General features: G+C 43.1%; 1 protein-coding gene across 1 annotated transcript; it reads left to right on the forward strand.

Moving 5' to 3' along the window:
• LOC307079998 (rho-related GTP-binding protein Rho6-like) lies at positions 1–5,908 on the forward strand. Its single transcript, XM_079742554.1, has 5 exons — positions 1–243; positions 580–667; positions 3,548–3,657; positions 3,904–4,038; positions 4,155–5,908. The coding sequence occupies exons 1-5, from the start codon at positions 121–123 to the stop codon at positions 4,401–4,403; spliced, it is 705 nt and encodes a 234-aa protein (XP_079598680.1). The 5' UTR covers positions 1–120; the 3' UTR covers positions 4,404–5,908.

Here is a 5,908-nt window from a genome sequence, read left to right on the forward strand (position 1 = left end):
TGACGCGCAGAGCTAATTCGCTGCTGGCTCATAAATTACTTTATGTGAAGAGCGTCTCCAAAGTTAGTGATTGTGGACTTAAAATATATATATCAATTTGTTGATCAAATTGTTAACGCGATGAAGGAAAAAATACTTATAACACAGCCTTGTGTTGCGAGATGCAAACTTGTTCTTGTCGGGGATGTTCAGTGTGGTAAAACAGCGATGTTACAAGTCTTGGCAAAGGATTGTTACCCAGAGGTATGTGTTTTGGTCATTGGAAAACTACAACTGCAACTGTATTTCAAGCTATAGAAAGATGCATATATATCTTACAAAAAGACTGGTGACCTAGGTACTATTGCCATTAACGTATATAACCAATTTCAGACATGGTTTTATCTTGTTTATGTTGTGTACGTATGTATGTATGTATATATGTATGTTTGCATGTTTTTATATATGTATGCACCGATGTATGTATGTATGTAATTATGTATATATGTATAAAATAATCCATGGTCCTCACCTTTTTAAAAGGTTATTCTTTTTAATCTAATCTAACCAAACAATGCTGTATCTGTCTCATGTCCTCAGATCTACGTCCCTACAGTATTTGAAAACTACACAGCCAGCCTGCAGCTTGAAGAACAGCGCGTGGAGCTCAGCCTCTGGGACACATCAGGTGCGTCTGCTCACCCTTTAGTTAGTAGACCTTCATTCCTTAACCGGTCTGTTTCTGCTTTCTAAAACCTTATACCACATGGGTGGACTGAGGCTTTGTTGATCTCCTTTCATCTTACACGCCTCTCTGCATGATCTATTTTCTTTCATCAAGGTGTATTAAAGTAGACATCAGGCGGTTCACCATGTAGGCCTATATAATAAGCTGGGGCAGTCGTGTGTTTCCAAAACACCTGTGAGAAGAATGGTCCCGGCGGAGATGCTTTACAGCTGTGAATGGCTGTTTATCTGGCCATTGTGTGACTGGCTTACCTCTCCTGAATGGATGATGTTGTTACTGTCCTACAGAGACGACTATCTGTTGATCCTGTTTCACTGCCCCTCGGCAGCCTGCTGGCAGACACAGCGGCAGCTGTTTCTCTTTATTGACGATACAGAGAAACACGTCTGAAATACCTCAGTAGTCACACACCTAAACCTGTTTGATGTTGGTGCTATGCTACACAGCAAGGAAATGGTTATGTATTTGGATGATTGTGTAAGTTATAAGCGGTTATACACTAAAGTAAGGATGTTTTTGCATCCATTTTTTATTAGAAACTGTGGAATAGTGAGAGTGTGATACAATTCATGTTCTGCTCGAAATCGCAGTTACCAGGAGTCTTGTACGGCATATTTGATCTAGTCGTTATAAATGCTCCAATCCTTCAGTCTGTAGCTTCAGAAGTCATAAGAGAAGGACTATGATAAGGAATGCGGCTAGTTACCAGTCCAGGTAGCAAATAATTCACTCACAAATCTATAATTCATTGCAAAGGCAGTACACAGCCAGTTAATTATTTGCCCTTTTACATTGTCAATTCATTAAGTAAACTATCCCCACACTTTGAATACAGAACAATCTTAATTTATGTTCAGCTCCGGTAAAATACAGCCCTCCCCGGGGCCTAGTGGTCAGACACACAGATACGGAATAGTTAATATCAACCACCGTCCTTAATAGCAGAGCCAGGTGGTCAACCAACACCAATCACAAACGTCAATAGTCACTATCTGTAATTATAAGTAGAGATCCTATACCTCCTACCTTTGTAATGCAGAAAGACACATGTAAGCCAAATCGATAGGCCTGCTAATAGTGTGGTTGGAATGATTGGAGATGGCTCTGTTTCATAACAGCCCTCGCCTGCTCTCACTCTGAGGGGAGGAAGTTCAGCAGTGCCAATTGGCTTCTATCAGGGGGGTTGCTTCACAGCAGAAAGAGGGGGTTGCCTTGGACAGACAGGAGGTGGGAGTGTGTGTGGATCAAGTGTGTGGATCAAGTGTGTGTGTGTGTGTGTGTGTGTGTGTGTGCGTGTGTGTGTGTGTGTGTGTGTGTCTGTGTGTGAGATGGTTTGTGTATGTAGGTGTAAATGTGTGTCAGTTTGTGTGTTTGTGTGAGTTTGGTATTGTGTATGTGTGCTTTTGGTTTTGTGTATGTGTGTGTGTGTGTGTGTGTGTGTGTAACTGTGTGCGTGTGTGTATGCGAAGCTGACATACTGTATGTGGTAAGCCAAGAGAAAGAAGCTGACCTCCTTGCTGCGTTATGTCAACCAGAATGTAAAAATACTTTATTGACTCTCCCAGAGTCATCTCTCGCCAGGGAAAGCATTTCTTCAGAAATATTAACATTTTTAAAGGGGGATTTTGAGTTGCCTGGCTGTGCAATACTGTGTGCTGCTTTCAAGAAGCAAATCAGTGTAATATGTTGTGTAAGTGGTGATCCTGTAGGCACCAAGTCACCCACAAGTCTTTTGAAATGCTAAGTCAAATACCGCAGATCTTATCTGTGTGTTCCAATGTAAAAAGGTGATTGTATTTCCCTGATTAACAAGCAGGCTTAGCAGTCTATTAATGGGTTTCCGTGGTGGAGCTGAGCATGACTCCTCATATCTCTGGCCTATTGTGGTAGCAAGGGCAATCTGCTTGAATCACCATCAACATGTTTGTTCAACTAAATACCAAGCGGCTGTCTGTGTGTGCATGTGTCTGTGTGTGTGTCGGTGTGTGTCGGTGTGTGTCGGTGTGTGTCCTGTCCAGGCGGAGCAGGACATGAGTGGGAGGTGATAGGTCCTAAAACGACGGTTCTCCCACATTCTTTCTAATCACTTATTACATGATATAACATCATCTTGTATCACTCTATGACCATGTGGGCAATATCTTCTGAAATAATAATTAAGTAAGTGTGAAATAATAAATATTACTTCACTAGGTTTTACTATAAAACACGGTACTAGAAGTTGGGAAAATGGACGGCAGTACATCTGTTACTCCTCAGTTATAAATGAACTTATGATTTGTGCTTCCATTAAAACCACCATTGTTCAACATGTAGTCCTGCCTCAAACAACTGCTAACTAGCTTGTGACATTTCATTGGTCGGTTGATACATATTTCCCTAAGTCTATATTGCATCCATTGTCGTTAAACAAGGATAACAAAGGGAAACTTCCCTAACACTCCCAAGTGACAGGAGTAGGAAACACAATTGTAGGGTGTGTGTGTGTGTGTGTGTGTGTGTGTGTGTGTGTGTCTGTGTGTGTGTGTGTGTGTGTGTGTGTGTGTTAAGGGATTCGATTGGTGGGAAAAAACCATAAAGGCCGGACATCCTGCTGTGTATTTTTAGCCACTGAGTCGCCCAGGTTTTCTTCTTACACGTAAATACACCATTACCTATTTATTAGCTCCCATGACTGCAACCGCAATGAGTCAGGTGAACAGAGGTGAGAGGTGTGTGTTTGAGAGATCAAAGTACCTCTCTTGGCACCATAGCATTGTGAATGACCTATTTGGACCTGCTTGTATTGAAATATTTGTCTCCTATCATGTGTCCGCACAGGCTCTCCGTACTACGACAACGTCCGGCCGTTGTGCTACAGTGACTCCGACGCAGTTCTGCTGTGTTTTGACACCAGCCGTCCGGACTCAGTGGACGGTTCACTGAAGAAGGTAGACGGCGTTGTGTTCACTCAGTGTTTAACACATTCCTCCTGCCGTAGGCTAGGCTGTTTCTTTTTTTAGCATTCTGGTTTCAGTTTCAGCCTTTTTTAGGAAAATAAGAGAAAAAAAAAATAAAGGGAGTAAACAATAATCTGACTGTAAATGAATATACATAACGGCAATACACGTTAACACCAATGCATACCAATCAAGGGCCTAATAGTTTAAGTAACCTTGTCTTGTTCCGTCTCGTAGTGGAAGGCTGAGATCCTGGACTTCTGCCCCAGCACGCGGATCCTTCTGATCGGCTGTAAGACGGACCTGCGCAGCGACGTGTGCACGCTGACGGAGCTGTCCCACGGCAAACACATACCCGTCTCCCACGAGCAGGTGAGCTTTTGTGGGATTTCAATGTAGCATCGAAGTCACGTGTCTCACCCGGTTAATCCGCCGCGTCCATCTTATGACTTCAGCGCCCTCTGACTCTCTCCCCTGTCTCCACGCAGGGAGCCTCCCTGGCCAGACAGCTGGGAGCGGAGGCCTACTTGGAGTGCTCCGCCTTCACGTCGGAGAAGAGCGTCCACAGCGCGTTCCGCTCGGCGGCGTTGGCGTGCATGAACAGGCTGCCGCCGGCCCCCAGGGCCAGGCCGGTGAGCCGGCTCTCCAAGAGGCTGCTGCGGCTGTCCAACAGCACGGGCCTCCTGGCCTCCGCCTTCAAGACCAAGGACAAGGCCAAGGGCTGCGCCATCATGTAGCGACGGCGGGACGCTTGGGAAGGATCAAAGGACAGGGGCAAGGGTCCAGGGGGAGACAGGCCGTTGTGTTGGGGTTGAGAAGTTTTATGAGAAACCAAAAAACGTTTTGAAAGGTTTTTTTGGGGTTGGGGGGAAACGATATGCAGGTTGCTAATGGTCGATCAATGTGTTGTCTCTGGTAACCGCGATATTTGCTTTCAACCATTTGGAAGACCTTTTTCATGGCTCTGAAGAGAGAGCACAGTATGCACTTTATGAGTGGACTTCATGACTTCAATGATGAGGTTTGGGTGTTTGTTTATTTGGTTGATCGAGACTGAAGAAGATGAGAGGAATTTGTTTACTGTCTGTAAGTGATAGAATGCCTTGATGTGGGATCAGGAGTTGAAAACAGAGGTCTGGTTGAACACATTTCTTATCGGAAATCAAAGGAGTCAGCAGAGACCGAGGGTCAGGGGTCGAGTCTGAAGGGTGTATGATTAAAAGTGAATGGAGGATGGAAATGGACGAATGAGTCAACATGCTGTTTCCTGTTCATAACTGTATACAATAGTTTGTTTTGCGGGCATTTTGGATAATGCCAAAAAAAGTTTTTTTCCTTTTATAGTGTTAATTTAATTTTGAACCGAACAAAGAGCAACATCTGAACTTAATGAAAAGTCGAAATTTCCCCTTTCAACATGTTTACATTCAGTGGTTGAGTTTAGCTGGCAGGATTGTCTAGTTCAAGCATGTCAACAGGCTGGTCCTGTTATTATTTTTTTTTATTTATCCATAAGTGTATGTATGCTGTCTTAACAAAGCCTTCACAGGGTGTCTGTTGTTTGTGGCTGTCTTTAAGTGTTTAGTGTTATTGATGTCGTTTTTGTATTCACTTTAGTCTTCTGTGATTTGGAGTTGATGGCAGCTCATCTAATTGAAGACTTGATGATTCGTAAGTTTGCACAGAAGCCCAGTTTTCCGTAGATGTACAGAACACTGGTATTGAATGTGTTGCCTAGCAACACAGTGCACAGGGGCGGGCGTGAGCATGGTTCCTCTCTAAATAGACAGAGGAAGATGGCTTTCTCATTGGTTTTCTTACTCCACACTGAAGGTTACCCATTTAAAACACACCACTCTTTGAAATTCTCAATGTGTTTTAGAAGACGCCATGTCTACAGGACATGTAAGAACGTGGCTTTTTTGAAAAGCAACTATTTTTTAAAAATGCCACACTTTCACTGTCTTATTTACATCTCACACTTCTGAACTTTTTTTAGTTACAGTCTTGGTTTCATTATTGTATAGAATGGAACCTTGTAGTAAACTATTCACGGAAGAGTCCTCATGCTGATGTCAAAAATGCCCTCCCATATCATGTCTTTAGGAGTATAAGTGTCTTTCTGTATATATATTTATATCCTTCCATGTGATACTTGACTATGGAAAGATGGGAAAGAAGCCTAATAACGAAACAAAAGTATTGTGGATCATTGTATACTGATTGAATCCTGCATTGCTTA

This window comes from Pollachius pollachius, assembly GCF_949987615.1.
Source record: "Pollachius pollachius genome assembly, chromosome: 8".
Classification (NCBI taxonomy): Eukaryota; Metazoa; Chordata; class Actinopteri; order Gadiformes; family Gadidae; genus Pollachius; species Pollachius pollachius.

Bases quoted from the DNA above. Each gene is read 5' to 3' on its own strand.
- LOC307079998 (XM_079742554.1), top strand. From the start codon at position 121: ATGAAGGAAAAAATACTTATAACACAGCCTTGTGTTGCGAGATGCAAA. The intron at 668-3,547 runs GTGCGTCTGCTC...GTGTCCGCACAG, and splicing joins CAGCCTCTGGGACACATCAG to GCTCTCCGTACTACGACAAC. The intron at 4,039-4,154 runs GTGAGCTTTTGT...GTCTCCACGCAG, and splicing joins TACCCGTCTCCCACGAGCAG to GGAGCCTCCCTGGCCAGACA.